Source organism: Hemitrygon akajei, chromosome 16, assembly GCF_048418815.1.
Source record: "Hemitrygon akajei chromosome 16, sHemAka1.3, whole genome shotgun sequence".
Lineage (NCBI taxonomy): Eukaryota > Metazoa > Chordata > Chondrichthyes > Myliobatiformes > Dasyatidae > Hemitrygon > Hemitrygon akajei.
In genome coordinates, this window is record NC_133139.1 from 77,690,503 (window position 1) to 77,711,431 (window position 20,929).

The 20,929-nt window shown below is 43.2% G+C and overlaps 1 protein-coding gene across 12 annotated transcripts in view; it reads right to left on the reverse strand.

The window, feature by feature from the left end:
- Positions 1-20,929, reverse strand: part of adgrl1a (adhesion G protein-coupled receptor L1a) — a 654,463-nt gene that overhangs the window by 258,049 nt on the left and 375,485 nt on the right. For all 12 annotated transcript variants that reach the window (XM_073069264.1, XM_073069261.1, XM_073069260.1 and 9 more), the window contains exon 4: positions 9,643-9,856. In XM_073069264.1, the coding sequence (XP_072925365.1) occupies positions 9,643-9,856 (214 nt within the window). The remainder of the gene's footprint in view (positions 1-9,642; positions 9,857-20,929) is intronic.

Here is a 20,929-nt window from a genome sequence, read left to right on the forward strand (position 1 = left end):
CTGGGGGTGGGGGTAGAAGATGGGCAATTGACGAGAATATGGGGAGTATAAAAATGAGAGATCAGTCTAAATGGAAATTTGGGCCTCAAACCTCTCAACCATTGAACACACCTACATGAAACGCCATCACAGGAAAGCCCCATCTATCATTAGGAACCATCACCGCCCAGGACTTGGCCTCTTCTCACTGCTGCCATCAGGAAGAAGGTATAAGAACCTCAGGACTCACAGGTTCAGGAACAGTTACTAACCCTCAACCATCAGGCTCTTGAACAAAGGGGATAACGCCACTCAGCTTGCCCCATCATTGAGATGTTCCCAAAACCAACGGACTCACTTTAAAGGACTTGTCATCTCATGTTCTTGCTATTTATTGCTTATTTATTCACATAATTGCTTCTTTTTGGATTTGCACAGTTTGTTGTCTTCTACACACTGGCTGAATGCTCTAGTTGGGCGGTCTTTTGTCAATTCTGTTATAGTTATTATTCTATAGATTTGTTGAGTATGCCCATTAGAAAACGAATCTCAGGGTTGTATATGGTGACATATATGTACTTTAATAATAAAATTTACTTTGAACTTTGAAATAGAAAGACTTGTTGGGCTGAAGGTCTTGGCTCTTTCCACGTGCTAAGAAAAGGATGGACAACTTTCAAAGGAGTACCTTGTGAAATCATTAGATGTGTGGGTCCTGGAAAGTGGAGAAGATGGGACCTCTACTAAATAAGAACTATTCGCAGTGTTGCTTCACAGGTCCAGAGTCCTGCTTCCCAAGTTTGATCCTGATCTTGGGTACTAACTCATTGTGTTTGTACCTTCTTCCTGTGACTGTGTTGTGTTTCTGCCGGATACTCTGGTTTCCTCGCGTACCTGCTGTAAGTTGCCCCCTACGGAAAAAGAACCAAAAGGGGTGAAGATGGGCATGTGAGAGAGAGAATAATTTGCAGTTTGACAGGAGAATGGGACTGACGGGATTGCAGTGGTGGGAGCTACAATGCAGTTGATGGGCCAATTGGCTCCTTTCCATGCTGCAATAAGTAAGAACAAGTAAGACTTTTATCCCAGAGGGTTCTGGGAAATATGGAGTGTTTGTCTCCTCACTTTCAGAAGGATGGACATATGACGAGGAAATAAACTACTCAATAAGACCATAATACACAGAAGTAGAATTAGGCCTCTTGTCAAAGTTCAAACAATCAATGTGCAAAAGAAGACAAGTTAGGAAAATTAACAAAAATACTAAATAAGTAAATAAATAGTACTAGGAACGTGAATGGTTTAGTCCTTGAAAGTGAGTCCTTAGGTTGTGGAATCAGTTCAGTGTTGAGATGAGTGAAGCTATCCATGCTGGTTAAGAAGCCTGATAGTTGAAAGCTGCTTTGGCCGATTGAGTCTGCCCCATCATCTGATTATAGCCATTTTATTTCCCTCTCAACCTCATTCTATTACCTTCTCCCTGTAACCTTTGACTCTCTTACTAATCAAGAACTTATCAACCTACTTTAATATACCTAATGACTTGGCCTCCACAGCCATCCGTGGCAATGAGTTCCACAGATTCATCAGCCTCTGGCTAAAGAATTTCCTCATCATCTCTGCTATAAAGGGACGTACTGCTGTTCTAAGGCTGTGCCCTCTTGTCCTAGACACTTCAGCTATTGGAAATTGCTCTCCATGTCCATTTTATCTCGTTATTTAAATCGTCGATGGGTACTATAACTGAGGTAGTACAACTAAATGACTTGAGCTACATCCAAGTTGATAACCATGAGGCCTGTATCCTCATCAGCTTCAAAAACTAACAAGGGGGTGGCAAAATTCAAATTTATCATAGGGGCCAGAAGAAGGATCATAATCTTTACCAAAGTGTAAAATACTGAAAGGTGTTGGATTATCACTCATCTTTTCACACAACAAGGTGACAGACACAGTGATGCTAAGCACTTAAATATAAAAAACGAGAAATCTGCCAAGTAAGAGAGGGATCCAGAAGCAAGGGTACAGTTTTTGAAACGGTGGGGTGCAGAGAGATTCAACAGTACCTCTGTCTATCAGAATCAGAATCAGGTTTAATATCCTGGCATGTGTGTGAAATTTGGTAACTTTTCAGCAGTACAATGCAGTATGTGATAATACAGGGAAAAAACTGACATACAGTAAGTATACAGTACATGTATCAAATGGTTAAATTAAATAAACTGCAAAAACATATACAAAAAAAAAGTAATGAGGTAGTGTTCATGGGTTCAATGATCATTCGGAAAATGGATAGGAGAGGAAAAGAAGCTGTTCCTGAATCGCTGAGCGTGTATCTTCTTCCTGATGGTAACAGTGAGAAGAGGGCATGCCCTGGGTGGTGGGGGTCCTTAAGGATGGATATTGCCTTTTTGAGGCATCACTCCTTGAAGATGTCTTGGATACTATGGAGGTTAGTACCCATGATAGAGCTGACTAATTTTCCCTGCAGCTGACTTAGATCTTGTGCAGTAGCCTCCCCCTCCCCCCCCCGATATCAGTCGGTGATGCAGCAGTGATTCTGTCCATTCTCTCTGCATGCTGCAGTGTGAAGAGTCTGTCTTCGTCTTCAGCCCAGGAAGCTCAAACATCTCATATATCGTCAGGATAACGTCCAACCTGACAGCATGAACATTGATTTCTTTAACTTCTGGAAATTTCTTCCTCCTCCCTGCTTCTCTCTTTCACAATTCCCCTTCCTGATTACCCTCTCACCCCTTCTCTACTCCTCACCTGCCTGTAACTTTGCTCTGGTTCCCTTCCTCCTCCTCTTTTTTTACATAGTTCACTATCTTCTATTAGATCCCTTCTTCTTCAGACCTTTATCTCTTTCAATGATTCCCTCCTGACTTCTCACTTCATTCCCCCCTCACCAATCACCTTCCTCCTCACTTGTACTCCTCCCCTCCTGCCACTTTCTTACTCCGGCTTCTAACCCCTTCTTTTCAAGTCCTGGATAAAGGATCTTGGCCCCATATATCAATTGGTTATTCCCCTCCTTAGGTGCTGACTGACTTCCTAAGCTCCTCCGGCATCTTGTGTGTGTCGCTCAAAGTTTCTAGCATCGGCAGAATCTTTTGTGTTTCAATTAGCCTCGATTAACCTTACAAACATCCCGGGAGGAAGTGGGTTTGGGAACACCTTGGCCCACTAGTGTTATTGATTGGATTCAACATCACTCCGACCACATGTCATGTCACATCTGCAAAGCACCGCCAGCAGACATTCCCAACCTGTTTAGTTGGCGCCAAGGTATAATGAATGGTCTGCACTGATTGATGCAACTTGTATTGATCTATTGGCAAGTTTTGCTCTGTTGATTGCACTTGAGGTTTAGCTCAGACAACATATTGATCAAAACCCACGTATTACCACAGATGCTGAGGCTGTCAGACAACTTAGTTGGTCAGTATATCATCCTGTTTCTCAAATTGCTGGTATGGGTGGTTTGGAGGGCAAGAGGGGTGGTTAGGTTGTGAAGAGGACTGAGGTGAAGATGGTGAGAGTGTATGAGGAGGAAGGGAAAATGGGTATGTGGAAAAGAAGGGAGGGCAGGGAGAAAATGGGGGAGAGGGATAAAGGGTAAAAGACATGTTGGGATGGGGAAGGGTCTGTGTGGATGGGGGAGAGTGAAATTAGGAATGGAGACAGAAAGCAGAACAATGCAGAAAATGGGTGGGATGGTGAAAGAAGGGGGGAGGAAAGGGGGATTGGAGAATAGGGGAAGGGATGGGGGTTTTGGAATAGAGATAGAGCAATTGAAGGAGAGAGAGATAAGGGGAAGAGTGAAAGGTGAGGAAAGGAAGGAACAGGATAGGATATAATTGTGATCTGCTTATTTACACTTGTTGGGATGTGTGGATGCTTCCGAGCATGTCCTGAAGGGGAGCAACTGCATCGGAAATCTCATTTAAAGGCCGGCAAACTGGAAGTGATACAGTGAGTTGGTATTCATGCTGCGTGGAAGTGTTTTGTGTGGAAAATCTTCAGAGAGTGTAGGGTGAAGAAATTGCACCTAAAATAGTTCACCATCTTTTAGTTCGTATCACATTCTCCCTTAGAATCAACTGAAGAAATTCATGTAGACTAATATGGAAGTTGTCAGCACTTCAAGGCCAAACAAATTGCCATTGGATAAGACCACAGGGTCTAGTCTGATATCGAATTTGTCACAGCCAGAGTTCCATCCTTTATATCAGATACAAAGAGTTGGGTTACTCTCTCAGCGGGACATTAAATGATCTCCTGGCATTGTGTCCAAGATTTGCATTGGAGTTGTCCCTGGTGGACTGATTGTTACCTCTTAAGCAAAATTTCTAAAGGGATTGTACTGCCTGACCTGCTGAACATTTCCACCAGATTCTGCTTTATCTCCAAAGACCTTATCTGGCCATATTTCACTGCTGTTTCTGGGGACTTGCTTTGCTGATGTGTTTCCCAAATATCCAGAGAGCTTCCTGATAGTTGCCTCTCGTTCTGGTCCGAGGACAGATGCCCAGATGCTTGACCAAAAGGATTTGTTTCAAAGGCAAAATAGTGGAGAACAATAGACTAGAATCCACATAGGCAGGTCTTATGGTGAGAGAAAAATCTGGTACATTGAGTGCTCTGTGTCACTTCTGCTTGACCATTTATTTTTTCAAAGCAAAATCACTGTCTCTCTAGTTATTGTGCCTGTGCAAACATCCATTCCTTACTTTAGCTTAAATCATATTTCTGCCAACTCAGCACTTATCAGCACAATATCAGCATTAACTATACTGTATAAATAAGCAATGTTGCTACAGTCCTCTCTCTTCTGTTATGCCATTGTACCATCCCAGTTCTGTATCACAGAGCCCTTTGTCCCCAGTGCAAAGAACCTTCACAATCATCAACTATTTCAATACAATGTTCTCGTAGATTCTATGGGTGTATGAATGGAAGGTTCCTCATCTGAAACAGTAACTGTTTCTCTCTCCACATATGCTGCATGACTTGCTGAGTCTTTTTTCCAGAATTTCATCTTTTATGTTTTATGTTCTATCCCCTACGTGTAAGTCTAGCCTTCCAGGTTAAGTCCCATCACCTTACCATTAACAACACACTACACAGCTCCAGTAGCTTAACGCGCTGTCATTTATTCCCATTAAAGACTGGTCCACTTGTCCTAGCACAGAAATTCTATTTGTAATACACAGTCCTCCCACACCTTTCCTCTTAATGAAAACTAACTTGTATCTTTCTCTTTCTCGGTTATGACAGAGGTTTTGTTATGAATCACGGACTATTTCTCTCTCCACAGATGGCACCTGACCTGATGAGTTTTTCCAGCATTTTCTGTTTTTGTCTTAGGTTTTGAGCATCTGCAGATTTTTGCTTTTCATTTACCGCTAAGTTCAAATTTTCCTGGGATAAACTAGGACAGTAGCTTTTCTGAAGATCATGAGTGTTGTATGTTTAGAAACTAATATAAGTGTATAAAATAATGAAGGGCATAGATAAGGTGAGTACACACAGTTTTTTCCTAGGATTAGGGCATCAAGAACTAGAGAGAATACTGCAGGTTTAAGGTGCAAGGTGACTTAGTAGGAAACTGAGGGGGGGGGGGGCAACTTGTTTACCCAGGTAGAATGTGTGGTAAGAGGAAGTTGTTGAGGCAGTTATAAGACCATAAGACATAAGAGCAGAATTAGGCCATTCAGCCTATCGAGACTGCTCTGCCATTCCATCATGTCTGATCCCGGATCCCACTCAACCCCATACACCTGCCTTCTCACCATCTCCTTTGATGCCTTGACTGATCAGGAAGTGATTGACTTCCACCTTAAATATACCCACCCCGCAAACTTGGCCCCCACCGCAGTCTGTGGCAGAGCATTCCACAGATTCATTATTCTCCGGCTAAAAAGATTTCTCCTTGCCTCCCTTCTAAAAGGTCATCCCTCAATTTTGAGGCTGTGCCCTTTAGTTCTAGATACTCCCACCATAGGAAAGATCCTCTCCACATCCACCCTATCTAGTCCTTTCAACATTTGGTAGGTTTCAATGAGATATCCCTGGATTCTTCTAAATTCTAGTGAGTACAGGCCCAAAGCTGCCAAAGGCTCCTCATATGTTAACCCTTTCATTTCTAAATTCATTGTGAACCTCCTATGGACTCTCTTCAATGACAACACATCCTCTCTGAGATATGGGGCCCAAAACTGATGACAATACTCCAAGCGCGGCCTTACTAGTGTCTTATCAGGGCTCAGCATTATCTGCTTGCTTTTATATTCTATCCCCCTTGAAATAAATGCCAACATTGCATTTGCCTTCTTTACCACAGACTCAACCTGTAAATTAACCTTCCGGGAGTCTTGCGTGAGGGCTTTGAAGTCCCTTTCCACCTTCTCCCCACTTAGATAATAACACTATTGTTCCTTTTACTAAAATGCATTATCATACATTTCCCAGCAGTGGATTATTTTAATAACATTTGAAATGCACGGACAGGTAGATGAGTAGGAAAGATTTAGAAGGCAAAATGGGAATAGCCTAGATTGACATCTGGTTAGCATGGATCAGTTGGGTCAAAGGGCCTGTTTCCCAGCTGTACGACTCTATGACTCTAACATCTGCTTTATGAAAGACGACACCTCGCAGGGTAATGATAGAGCAATGTGGCAGGGATGGAGAGCACTGTATCTCTGGACATGAGGTGGATGATATTAAAAGAAGACATAACTAAGGAAGCACTTGAAGGGTGCTGATGTTCAGCTATCGGAGAGTAAGGGATCGCATCTGTCTAACTGTGTGTGATGAAGTTGTGGCAGTGAAAGCACTAAGAGAGAAGTTATTGATTGGAGGAACACTGAGGTGACCACAGGTTGAGAGGCAGACCTGTGAGACAAAGGAGTAAGCTGGTCAGAGAACTCAGTCAGGGTGTGCTGTTTGAACAGCTCCGAGGGTCACAACAGGATGCCACAAACAAGAGTCGGGGCAAAAGGCTCGGCACAAAGCATCACTGCGCGGCGAATATCGAGCGAGAGAAGTCCGCAGTTTTGGGGAAGGAATGCGTGCTGTTTGCAGAACTGCGGAATGCTCTGAAGTCATGAGCAGATTTACCAGAGGGCCTCATTGCACTGTGCATAGAGCTCCAAAGTCGAGGAGATCTTCAGTTGGATGTCAATAGGTACAGCTTTATTAATGCTGGTTCACTTGGGATCGCAAGAGTGAAAATACTGCTTTTAGCATAGTACATCAAACAGTACAATGCAGGAACAAGCCTATATTGGCCCATCATACCTATGCCAACATGAAACCAAATTAAGCTAAATCTCTTCTGCCTGCACATGATCCATATCGCTCCATTCTCGGCATCTTCATGTGACCATTTAAAAGTCCCTTACATGACACTACTGCGTCTGCATCCACCAGCACCCCGGCAGCCTGCTCCAGGCATCTACCACTCTGCGTAAAAAGTCTTGCCCCACACATCTCTCTTAAGCTTCCCTTGTTCACCTTAAATGCATGTTATAATTGAAATTCTTGGAGACTCTATCGAACAGGGAATACAGTACAGTTCAGGAACATGATATTATGAATATACTTCTTCCCACCCCAACTCCTGTAAAAATTCTGTTCCCTTTTCTCAGTTCCTTCGTCTCCACTGCATCTGTTCCCAGGATGAGACTTACCTTTCCGGGACATCAGAGATGTCCTCCTTCAAAGAAAAGGGTGTCTCTTCCTCCACCATTGATGCTACCCTCATCTGCATCTCCTCCATTTCTCACCTACCTGCGCTCATCCCATTTTAACAGGGATAGAGCTCCTTTTGTCCTCACCTACCACCCCATGAACCGCCACATCCTACACCTCATTTTCCACAACTTCCACCACCATCAATGGGACCGTACCACCAAACAGATCTCTCCCTCTCTACCACTCTGCTTTCCACAGGGATCGCTCCCTCTGTGATTCCCTCGTCCCTCCATCCCTTCCCACTAATCTCCGTCCAGCACATCCCTGCAAGTGCCAGAAGTGCTGCTACACTTGCTTCCTCTCCTCCATCAGGGCCACAAATAGTCCCTCCAGGTGAGGCAACACTTCACCTGCAAATCTTTTAGGGTCACCTATTGTATCTTGCACTCACGATGTGGCCTGCTCTACACAGGCGATGCCTGACATAGGTTTGGGGACCACTTTGTCAAGCATTTCTGCTCCATCCACAAAACGTGGGATTTCCTAGTGGCCAACCATTTTAATTCCTATCCACGTTCTTGTTCTGACATGTCAGTCCATGGCCTCTTCTTCTGCCATGATGAGGCCACTTTCAGGTTGGAGGAGTAAAACTTCATACTCCATCTAGGTAGCCTCCAACCTGATGGCATGAATATCGATTTCTCCAATTTCAGGTTAATTTCTCCAACCCCCCCACCCCACCACCTCACCCTTCATTCTTCAATTCCACACTCCAGCCTCTTATCTCTTCTCTTCACCAGCTTATCACCTCCCCCTTGTGCCGCTCCACCTTACCTTTCTCCCAGGGTTCACTCTCCTCTCCTTTCAGATTACTTTTTCCACCTATCACCTCCCAGCTTTTCCCCCACCCACCTAGCTTCCCCTATCACTTTCTACCTTGTCCTCCTTCCTTTCCCACCAACTTTTTCTGACCTCCTCTCCCTTCCTGCCCAATCCTGATGAAGTGTCTTGGCCCAAAACATCAACTGTTTATTCATTTCCTTAGATGCTGCCTGGCCTGCTGAGTTCCTTCAGCATCTCCATAAGACCATAAGATATAGGAGCAGAGTTAGGCCATTTCGTCCATTGAGTCCGCTCTGTCATTTCATCAAGGCTGATCCAATTTTCTCCTACCTTCATGCCCTGACCAATCAAGAATCTATTGACCTCTGCTTTAAATATACATAAGAACTTGGCCTCCACAGCTGCCTGTGTCAAAGAATTCCACAGATTCACCACACTCTGACTAAGGAAATTCCTCCTCATCTCTGTTCTAAAAGGATGCCCCTCTACTCTGAGGCTGTGTCCTCTGGTCTTAGACTCTCCTACCATAGGAAACATCCTTTCCACATCCACTCTACCAAGGCCTTCCACCATTCCATTTTTTCATCTCTAATTCTTCTGAATTCCAGTGAATACAGCCCCAGAGCCATCAGACACCCTACAAATGACAAGTCATTCAAACCTGGAATCATGTTTGTGAATCCCCTTTGAACTTTCTCCAGTTTCAGCACATCCTTTCTAAGATAAGGGGCCCAAAACTGCACATGATACTCCAATTAAGGCCTCACCAGTGCTTTATAAATATATTACATAATTGCTTTTATATTCTAGTTCTCAATTTCATGTGTGTTGTCCTGCAGATGGCAATGTCTCTATTTATTTACTTCTGCAACCAGCAATTTTAAGCTACCAACATTAATGCAGACCAGGTTAATAACATTGAAATAGGGACCATATAAAGTTGCTATACATTTTGTATCATTCTGCCTATCCCTGCTTCATCTGAGGTTTAGCTCCTTGGTCTGAAGTGAGCATGAACATGAAAAACCTTAATGCAACTGAAAAGGAATCAGCACAATGTTCTTGGACCCCATTTATAGCCGGGCATGTGACCAGATCTTGCAACAACTGTCCTACCTTTGTGACATGATCTTGAAGGTGTCGGGAAGGTAACACTCGACGTTCTCCATCTGGAAGAGGTCGGCGTCGCAGATCTTGTTGTCAGTCCGCCCGTAGTTGGCGCTCTCGATCATTATGACGTCACTCCCCGGGCACCGCAGCTCGATGGGGTACCCTTCGCACGCCAACTCCCGGCGCATCAGACCGAATGGCAAGGCAGCCCGACTCAAACCTGGGAAGCAAGCAGAGGAAACACGTTGAGACCTTCAAAGCTCCTTGTAACACCTGACTTTGGATCCTAATCAGAATCACGTTGAATAACACTGGCATACGTCGTGAAATCTGTTTGTTTCGTGGCTGCAGTGCGTTGCAGTACATAATAATAAAAACTATAAATTACATTAGGGAGTACATATAAGTCAAATAAGTAATGCAAAAAAAGGAAAAAAAAGACCATTCTGCATTGTCCATTCAGAAATCTGATGCCATAGGGGAAGAAGCCATTCCTGAATTGTTGAGTGTATGCCTTCAGGCTCCTGTACCTCCTCCTTCATGGTAGCAATGACAAGAGGGCATGTCCTGGGTGATGGGGATTCTTAATGATAGATGCAGCCTTTTTGAGGCATCGCCTTTTGCATCGCTCCTACCACACATACAGGTACCTTCAGTAGCACGAGAACATGCCCCATCAAGTTCAATGACAGCTTCTCATCTAGTGTCATAGATCTTTTGCATGATAAAGATGAAGTCTTAATCTTTCAATCTACCTCATTGTATTCCTTGCAATGTATTAGCTGCCTACATTGCACTTTCTCTGTAACTAACACATCCTGCATTCTGCTAGTGCTTTTTACTTTTCTGCTACCTCACTGTACTTACTTGTGGAATAATTTGACAGGATGGCATGCAAACAAAATATTTTCACTGAATTTCTGAACATATGACACTAATAAACTAATTACTGATAACCTTCCTGAGGAAAGGGAAGGTTGAGAGCTGGTTTGGGAATACCAACGCACTGGATAACAAAAAAAAAGAGCGTGGCTGGGACTATGAGCAGGCAGTATATTTAATTGTGAATTATGAGTACATTCATGATCTTGGATGATTTAAGAACAGCAGAATCTTAGATCATGACTCACCCTTCATTTAAAGCTAACCTGTAGAAGAAAGATTTCAATGAAAGAGTGGTGAGTCTGTAGAACAGGCTCCTCAATGAGCAGTCAGCAAAAATTCATCCGTATGTATTAGATAAAATTCTTTCAGAATGTAACATTTTAGTTTACAGTATACAGGCTGTCTCTGAGTAACAAATGGGTTTTGCTTTTTACAGAATCAGTAAGTTAGCTTGTGTCCATTAATTTGGAAAATACACAAAAATCATTCAATATGGTCAGACTCAGGGTAATTATCACTGACATATGCCATGAAATGTCTCAGACATAAAAAATTACTGTAAGTTACAAATTTATTGCAAATCAGGAATAGTGAGGTAGTGTTCACAGACCGTTCAGAAATCTGACAGTGGAGGGGAAGAAGTTGTTTCTAAACCATTGAGTGTGTGTCTTCAGGCTCCTGTAGCTTCTCCCCGATGGTGGTAATCAGTATGATAACCATACCTACTCAGTATTGTAACAAATGACATTACAAGAAAATAAATAAGACTGATAAGAAAGGGCAATTATGAAAGTGGACAGGGAGAAGAAACTTAGCTCTCCCATTCATAGGAACAAAGATATGTTTGGACATCAGATTCTTGAATTTAATAATATGATGGGAGCTTGCTCAAGTGTGGGGTGTCCGTAACCTGGAGACAGAATGTTTGATATATGTCAGTCAAAGTGGAGCCAGGCTGAAGGATTAAGGGACCTTGGACTTAAGCAGATTTTCCAAGTGAGCATCCATGAACTTTAGAGATTTCAGAGTATTATAGCCCATCCAAACCTTTGTAGCCCAAGAGACTCTCTACAAAGAACTAAGAATCCTGTTCTGCATTTAATGAGTTGGTAAGCAACCTGTCTTGAAAATCCATGGTTTTACCCAAATTACCCTTGGTATCTTGAGCAGTCCCTTCATTAATTAATAGGACTGAGTGTGTAACATAAAAAGAAAATAGATATTAAGACCTGAAACATTACATTGCTTTCTCCCTCCCAGATGCTGCCCGATCAGCTGAGTGTTTGGAAGTGTAAACAAAATGCTGGAGAAACTTAGTAGGTCAGGAAGCATCTTTGGAGGGGAATGGACAGCTGCTGTTTGGAGTTGAGATCCTGCATGCTGAGAGTTCTGGTTATTACCTGCAGAAATGGTGATTAAAAGTCCAAATGTTAAACAGTTTGGAATTAGGAGAGAGTTGACAAAGAAGGCTGGATAGAGACAAAAAATAAATGGAATGTAAAAGAAATCAGGAGAAGCAAGCATAAGAGTGTGAGGTTGTGTGAGGAGAGACAAAAGATTTTTAGTCTTTCACAGTCTTTTAGATTTTCATTGACTCTTGAATGTTCTAATGTTCTGAGACAGAGACAAGGGTACTGCTAGTGTTGGTATAGTAACAGATGGAGGAAAATAGAAGCAGGGAATTATGGGGCAAAGAGTGTGTCGATGTAGTGCTGGGACAGAGATAGATGCAAAGACATTGAAAATCAATTAATTCACAGGTTGCGTCATTAGCAATTTATGTGTTGTAACTTCATCTGTACTTTAAGCGAGGTGCACATGCATCATGTGGTAGCGTGATGATGTATGAAATTCATATATTTATACATATAACCTGTAATGAATTATTTAATGCTTAATCAAACAATATTTTTTTTATTGAGTTGGTTACATGGTTGGCACAACATTGTTGGCCGAAGGGCCTGTAATGTGCTGTAAATTTCTATGTTCTATTGAAATACAACACGGAACAGGCCCTTACGGCCCTTTGAGCTGTGCCATCTAGCAACCCACTAATTTCATCCCAGCCTAACCACGGAACAATTTATTATGATCAATCAACCTACCAACGTCTTTCGACTGTGGGAGGAAACCAGAGCACCCGGAGGAAACACACACAGTCACGTGGAGAATGCACAAACTCCTTACAGGCAGCAGCGGGAACATATACAAGATTACTCAAATAATACTTAGATATCAAGTACACAACAAGCCATGGGGATTTACGTTGGTGGGTATTTTAAAAAAAAGCTTGACCAGTAAAAGCAATCCCAAAACTGCTCCCTTGCAAAACCTGAGGCAGAGGGAGAAAAGGCATCCTTTTTTAGAGATACAGCATGGTAACAGACCACATCGCCCAATCTGGTAACAGTCACTCCACAACAGGACCAGTAAAAATCCTTCACTCTGCCCTTAGCTATGAAAAAGCATCTCTATGAATACAATAACCTGCTCCTCAGAGACTGTGCTTAATCGGTGCAGAACTGCACAGGGCTTAGGAATGGCAGCGCTGGAATGAGGCAGGCCATGTGAAAATGAAAAATAAAAGTGTTCAGGAGACACTGACAAGTTCAATCAATCAGGCAGAGAGAGGAAAGATTTGCAATCTAAGGGCTGAACAGGCCCTGATGGATTGGAACGAGGAAACAAAGCAAGACGGGCCTGTGGCAAGGCTCAGATTGATGGGCCCCAGGCACTGCCGGAACAAGCAGACCTGGCGTGGCCTCTGGGTGGGAGGTGGGCCCAGACCGATCATAAACAGACCTGAAGCTAGCCGAGGGTCAGCTCCGGGTAGGGCAATGGAAAGCTGAGCACTGAGGCCTAAATCCTGGACCTTGATTTATGCCTGTTGGTGATGTCATTTCCTCAGGAGTTGTTTGGCACTCAGAGAATACTCAGAACATTTCAGAGATCTAAACAACATTTTTACCTTCATTTTGAAATAGAACATTGATTTTATGTTACATTTTACCACGTGCAAGGGGTAGTTGGTACCTTTCAGTCTTTCATAATTAATGCCTTATAACTTCCTTAATTTAGACAACTGATACACCCAACACCTCTACTTGTAAGACTATATTACACCACACACCCCTCCAGTATATAGCCCAGACCCCTCACTGTAACAGATTCACACCCTGCTCTCCTCACTTAACACTGACTCACCACACACTTCTCACAGTAACTGTTACATCCCACTACTCACTACAACCTGATATTTGAATTTGAATTGAATTTATTTCTTACATCCTTCACATACACGAGGAGTAAAAATCTTTACATCTCCATTTAAATGTGCAATTTACAGTAATTTGCAATAAATAGTATGCACAAAAGGACAGTCAGTATAACATAGAAATACAATTGCATCAGTGTGAATTAATCAGTCTGATGGCCTGGTGGAAGAAGCTGTCCCGGAGCCTGCTGGTCCAGACTTTAATGTTGCAGTACCGTTTCCTGGATGGTAGCAACTGGAACAGTTTGTGGTTGGGGTGACATGAGTCCCCAATGATACATCTCACCCTCACTGTCACACTCATATACCGCCCACCCTCGCTGTGACTCAAGATACTCCAACCCCTCACTGTAACGCTCATGTACCCCACACCCCTCATTGTAATTGATACTCTCCACATCCTCACTGTAACACTAATACACTCCACGCTCTTCAACGTACAAACGATATACCCCATACCGCTCCCCGTAACAAATCCTGCCAGCCCCTTGGCCCACCCCACTGTGGTGCCTAACTGAGTCCATTGTCTGCCGTTCCATTCTCATTACTCTCGATTGTGGGCAGTGACCATTTCTGAGTGTTTGATGGCTCTCAGCTGACAACTCTTTTTGTTCCCTCACTGCGCCGTGCTGTGCTGAATTTCATTTCCACACACTGTTTTATGCAGTGTTTACTAAACTTGAGAATGGGCTATTTCACAGATTTCCTCTCACCTAATATATTTAGTAAACATCCATCAATGATTAAATGGGAGGTCAGACACCAAACCACAATTTTGCTGTGTAAAACAAAGTGATGATGGCTCTTTCTGTGAGAACGGGAAGAATGGCGACTCGTTTTTTTCCCCCCACACAGAAAGGCACCTTGGATGATGATCAGGGATCTTAAGAAAAATGGCTGCGAGAGGTGGTGGATGTAGTGCAGTCCATCACGGGAAAAATTCTCCCGACCAGTGAGCACATCTACAACGAGCCCTGCCACAGCCCGATGTTTAGCTGATTTAAACGCTGGGCCGGATGGATTGAACAGACAGGGCTTCGGGACCGGAGGCAAGGGTTGGGCCTCGTCGCTCCGTGATATTTACTCTGCTCTCTGCGGCACTGAGGTCGACGCTGTGGCCTGCTCTGGTCGCCCCAGGCTTCGTGTCTATGTACTCTCTTTCATGCTGAATGCCATTGCTTGAATTTGTTGTTTGCAAATTTGTGCTTTCTCTCTCTGCGCACTGAGTGTAGTCTTTTTTTAAATGGGTTCTTTCAGGCTTCTTGTTTTGTGGCTGCCTGTAAGGAGACAAATCTCAAGGTTGGATAATTTATACATACTTTGATAATAAATGTACTTGGAACTTTTGAACTTTGAAGCACCTCCACCATCCAATCCGTTCTCTCTCTGCTTCCACCAGGAAGGAGGTACAGGAGCTAAGGTCCCACACCACCAGGCTCAGGAAGAATTAACAATCAGGCTCCTGAATCAGTGTGGATAACTTCACTCACCTCAACGCTGAACTGATTCCACAACCTATGGACTCACTTTCAAAGACTCAACAACTCATGTTCTCGGTATTACTTATTTATTGCGGTTGAACAGTTTGGCTTCATTTGCCCATTGATTGTCAGTCTTTGCTTGTGTGTAGTTTTTCATTGAATCTATTGTATTTCTTTGTCTACTGCGTATGCCTGCAAGGAAATTAATCCCAGGGTTGTATCTGGTGACATATACGTACTTCGATAACAAATTAACTTTGATCTTTGGAATGGTAGAAATTGAGAGGTAACTTTAGAGGTTAGCACCTGATGTGTATTTGTCCTTGTTTAAAGGCTGTGTGTGTATATACAGTATGTATCTGTAGGTACAAGGGAGATGATGTGCCTCTATTTGTGAAAACTGATTGACCCAGCATCAACGTTTCACATGTATTCAACATCTTTAGTACTGTGGAACGTCACAAGGAGCTTCATCAGAGCAAACAAAACTGAAACTAGAGATCACATTAAAGTGGGTGGCCCAATACTTGATCAGAGAGGTGGGTTTTAGGAAAATAAGGACACGTGAAGTAGGATCAGAAGTCAGTCTTGACGAGACGCGAGTCTGCTTTGCCAGTCACTAAGGTCAGTTTTGGTCTGATCTTGGCTCATCTTCATTTCCCTGCCTACTCTTCACATCTTTGGTCTGGATTATACTAAATAATTCAAATTTCACAAGCCTCTGAAGAGAAGAATTCCAAATGGTTCACAGTCCCCTGGGAGAGGATTTTTTTCATGTCTCCACCTTAAATAGAAAACCTTGCATTCTGATATTATACTTTCCAGTCAAAATTCTCTTCTGAGGGGAAATATCAGCCTCGTCAAATATGCTCAGAGTCTTATGTTTCAGTGAGAACACCCCCCAAACCGCTGAACTCCAATATACACAGGCTCTCCAAATCACCCTTCACTCACAGGTTATTCCACCAGGAGTCAACCTGGTGCTCCTCACTGAGTGGCCTCCAACAAGCAGACCATGTGCAGGTATGGTCTCACCAGTGCTCTCCCTGTATGACTTACCAACAAGGCCAATGTTCCATTTGCTTTTCTAATTACCTGATGCCCCTGCTTGTTAGCATTCTGTGTTTCATGTACGAGTGCTCATAGAGGCATAGAGTATTCAAATGAAACAAGCCATTCGGCCCAAATTACCCATGCTGACCTGAGCTTGGGCTTTACCTTTCCAGTCCCTGTCTAAATGTCTTTTAAACACAGGAGCTTTCTGTAGTCATCTTTCCACTTACACATTAGTTTTCTAACTGTAACCCCATTTCTCCATATTACGCACCCTTCCTTAACCCATGTACCTGCAGACCTGCATCCCGTGCACAACTTCCTTTCCCACCTTTCTCTGTTTGGTCAGTCCATGTGGTCTGTAAACACTTGAGGCCCCAGCACTGATCCCTGTGGCATACCATTCGTTGGTTTTCCACCCTGATAAAGGCCCTTTATTAACACCACCCTGTTTGTGTGCATTAACCAGCCCTCTAACCCTGCTAATATATGACACCCATCTCATGCGTTCTTACTCTGTAGTATCTTTTGTAAGACTTTTCTAAATCTAGAGGCTGTTTCCTAATCTAGCCTGCTTGTTATGTTCAGAAAATATTTTTTTTCCCATTTTCCTTCATAAATCTATATTTTCTGATTTTCTAAATGTGTCCTGCTCCTTGTTAAATAATGGATTCCAACATTTTCAGAGACTCAGGGAGGAGCTGATAAAATTATGAAAGGCAAAGATAGAGTAGAGAAGATTCCCTTTCCCAGGATAAAAATGTCAAGAACTGGAGAAAAATGTATTTAAGGTGAGTAGCCTTTGTCAAAGCTGGAGACCAACCACAGCTTCAGCCCGGATCACCGGCAGGCTTGCTCGCCACAGCATCTGACTGGCAACTGAAAGTCAATCTTGGCAAGCAATTAAAGTTCCCTGGCTTCATCGCATCATCATCCCTGAGGTCTGACATGGTCAGTCTGTCAGAAGCCTCAAAGCAGCTGTTCAAGGTAGAACTGGCAATTCCTTGGGAAGACTAGATTGAGGAGGCATTTGAATGCAAGAAATTCAAATACCAGGAGCTGGTAGAGCAGCACCAGAGATAGGAGTGGAGGGCACACTGTGAGCCTATAAAGGTGGGGTTTAGAGGCTTTGCTGGTTTATCGCTGTGCAGAACCTCCTCTCTCCTTGACGTTATGGGGTCTGTAAAGCAAAGAGCAACCAGGACCGTCCCCACTGAACGAGCCACAAGATGGCTATTGATCAAGAGGGGTGACCCATGGACCAATGCTTCTGCAAAACAAGTCAGGGCCTGATCAACCCTTCTTTTGAGAAGGTGAACACGAGGAAATCTGCAGATGCTGGATATTCAAGCAACACACACAAAATGCTGGTGGAATGCAGCAGGCCAGGCAGCTCTTACTATCTTCCCTTTCAGTTAGTCCTGACGAAGGGTCTCGGCCCGAAACGTCGACAGCGCTTCTCCCTATAGATGCTGCCTGGCCTGCTGCGTTCCACCAGCATTTTGGGTGTGTTCCTTCTTTTGAGAACATGCTTTAAGAATGTGGTAGTGAGTCAAAATAAGTTAAAAGGTTACATTGGGAGGAACCCTGGAGACCAGCAGAAAGAAATGGTGGGATGATGTGAGCAGGGTCTGTGGCAGAGGTCAGAGACAGAACAGCGTAGAGGAGGCAGAGGAGGGGTTAAAGGCAGATGAGGGAGGGAGGTACCTGAACATGGGAGTAAACAGACTGTGTAAAGGACATGCAAAGCTGAGGGAAACATCCTCTTAACTCATCAAAATCAATGGGAAACCAAAGCTCGTACATTGACAATGCCAGCACTAGGAGGGGAAAGTCTTTGTTGAATGAGAATGAGCATCGGTGTAGGGTAGGGGTTGCGATGCAGGGGTGTAAAATTTGTGGGGGCAGAGGTGTGTTGAGGATGGAGAGGTATTCCATGATCTTCACCTTCGGCAAGCTCTAAGCATAATCTTGATTTCAACAAGCCAATGCAAAAGTAAGGATATTTGCAGAATATGTGCTTGCAAGCACGAAGGAAGAGAGAATCATGACCATAATTTATTGAAAAGACAAAGAGAAACAGTCTCTTGAATTAAAACAAGGGGCCAGGGAGTGATTTCTTCAGATTACAACTTTTTATTCTGACAGTTTCTGGTCTCCAATAGACCCTAACATCCATGGCTGAGGAGTCCTGGAGTCTTTATGTGTCTTCCACTATTCCAGTGGGGTCTGGGGACATGTTGGGGTCTGAACTCACTGCAGTAGGAACTGTACTGGGACTGTTCAAATCTAGTAATCTGAGTGCGAAGAACTGAATTCAGTCTGTACCACTGCATAACTCAAGCATATACTTGTGTTTCTGCGATCTTCACATACAGCTGTATCTCAAGAACTCCAGCCTGGTATTGTGCTCAACACAGACATCATAGGCCAAAGGGTCTTTCTTGTGCTGCACTGTCCTACCTTCTATGTTCCTGCTACAGAGCTTAAATCCACATTTAAAGTCCTTTGGCCTCTCACTTCAACCATCTTACCATAACCAAATCTTACCTTAGATTGATTGTTCAGTATTGGCACAACATCATGGACCAAAGACCCTGTACTTTACTGCATTCCAGGTTCTACATAATGACTGAAATCAAGCATGGTCTCCTACTAAACACTGAACAAACGGTACCCAATGAACAGCTATATTTCATCAGGAGTTTGAGGTGACTTGGTATGTCACCATGGGAACCATTCAGACTGGTTTCATCACCATGTGGTATGGAAGGTCCATTAGAAAAAGCATTGCAGAAAGTTCTACTCTTAGTCAGCTCCATCAAGGGCACTAGCCTCCCTAGCATCAAGGATAGCTTCAAAATGTGATGCCTCAAAAAAGCATTAAGGACCCTGATAACCCAGGCACCTGCTCTCTTCTCATTACTACCATCAGAGAGGTCTGACACTCAACATTTTAGGAGCAGTTTCTTCTCCTCAGCTGTTAGATTTCTGATCTGACAATGAACCCACATATGCTACCTCATTAATTTTTCTCTCTTTTAGTCCTACTTATTTAATTTTATTATCTACTGTATATATCATATTGTAATTTATGGTACTTTTAATGTATTGCACTGTACTGATGCCACAAAACAACAAATTTCATGACATATGCCAGTGATACTAAACTGGATTCTAATTGTGCTTCTAAGGATGTTAGTCTGTAACAGCATGGTGCAATCGAATTATGGTTATGGTTGGATGGCATTGTACAGGCTTATTATCTGTGATATTCCATGCTGGGGTGTAACACCTCATTGTTGGGTTGTCTACATCACAATCACAATTGGTGATTATCTTAGTGTTTCTAATCAAGGTGGTTCCAGCATCACTGACACAGTGACACAGGAAAATAGGAGCAGGATCAGCCAATTTGATCCTTCAAGCCTGCCCACCATTCAGAATGATCATGCTGGCCTCAGATCCTCTTCTGTGCCAGTAAATCCTGCAGCAGGCACCTGTTCCAAAGGAAATGAGTACACCCGTACTTAACCAACACCTTGTGCAAGTATATTTGGTGGCCACTTTGTTAGGTATAGTTGTGGAACATGCTGTGGTCTTCCGTTGCTGTATCCCATCCACTTCAGGGTTCAATGTGTTGTACATTCAGAGATGGTTTTCTGGTGAGTCTCCTGAAGAGGCAACTTCACAAAGGCTCGAGTATGAAGATTAAAAATGCAGCAATTAGCAGCAGTTTTCAGAGTTTGAACTGTGCCCAATCAGTGAATGGGATTCATGAGCAAGGGTGAATAACAATAATGCAGGGGCAAGTGGAGCGGCCATTGTGTGAGTGGCCCAGTGTTAGAGTGGGGAGGCTTTGACTTTGGCTCATCAGGCTTGGGGAGGTAAGTATCTGGGAAGTTTTGTGTTCTTCTTCTTTATTGTTCATTCTTTATGGATCGCCTATGATGAAATGGTGGAGAAATGGCCTAATTCTGTTCCTATATCTTATGTCTTCCCGTCTTATGGACTATTGTGCATGAAAATTCCAAGAAATCAGCAGTTTCTTTCTTATGTATTTGCATAGTTTGTCATCTTTTGCACACTGGTTGTTTGTCCATCCTGTTGGGTGTGTCCTTTCATTGATTCTATTATGTTTCTTGTATGCAAGAAAATTAATCTCAGGGTTGTAGAAGGCGATATATATGCACGTTTACTTTGAGCTTTTGAGATACTCAAACTACCCCATCCGGCAGCAACAATCATTTCACAGTCCATTTCTTCCCCATTCCGATGTTTGGTCTGAACATCAACTGAACCTCTTGACCATGTCTGCATGCTTTTATGCATTGACTTGCTGCCATGAATGGCTGGTTAGATATTTGTATTAATGAGTAGGCATAAAGTTGTACCTAATAAAGTGGCCACTGAATGTATATTGCAACATTGAGTCAAACACTGGAGATTGCTTTTCTACTCTCTCATCCAAGAAGATTGTGACACAAGAGACTGCGGATGCCTCACCCCTTCCTCTCACCCTACACTGGTTAACTCCCCTCTATACACTCAGTCCCCGATACATTGACTATCACTTTGCCTCCACAGAAGCTGCTTGACC